Source organism: Eimeria mitis, genomic scaffold (assembly GCF_000499745.2).
Source record: "Eimeria mitis Houghton genomic scaffold, Emh_scaff497, whole genome shotgun sequence".
NCBI classification, from domain to species: domain Eukaryota; phylum Apicomplexa; class Conoidasida; order Eucoccidiorida; family Eimeriidae; genus Eimeria; species Eimeria mitis.
In genome coordinates this window covers 7585-7901 of record NW_013573269.1, presented here as the reverse complement: position 1 = coordinate 7901, position 317 = coordinate 7585, and the positions used below count along the sequence as shown (strand labels likewise).

General features: G+C 58.4%; 1 protein-coding gene across 1 annotated transcript in view; it reads left to right on the top strand.

Annotated features, from left to right (window-relative positions):
* The window catches only part of EMH_0014290 (uncharacterized protein), a gene marked incomplete at both ends in the record, with an annotated part of 6520 nt that overhangs the window by 580 nt on the left and 5623 nt on the right, over nt 1-317 (top strand). Inside the window, one exon of the mRNA XM_013500053.1 lies at nt 3-317. Within this exon, the coding sequence (XP_013355507.1) occupies nt 3-317 (315 nt within the window). The remainder of the gene's footprint in view (nt 1-2) is intronic.

Here is a 317-nt window from a genome sequence, read left to right as displayed (position 1 = left end):
AGCAGCAGCATATGAAGCAGCAGCAGCAACTGCAGCAGCAAATACAGCAGCACATACAGCAGCAGCAGCAGCAACAACTGCAGCAGCACGGATACTACTCTCCAATAGACCCAGACATAGAATTCATGCTGCAGCAGGAGCAGGGGGAGCAGCAGCAGAAGCAGCTGCAGCAGCTGCAGCAGCAGCAGCAGCAGCAGCAGCAGCAGCAGCAGCGGAGGGAAAGAGATGCATCGTGGGCCCTGCAGATGCCAGACTGGCGGCAACCACCTATGAAGCAGCAGCAGCAGCAGCAGCAGCAGCAACAGCAGCAGCAGCAC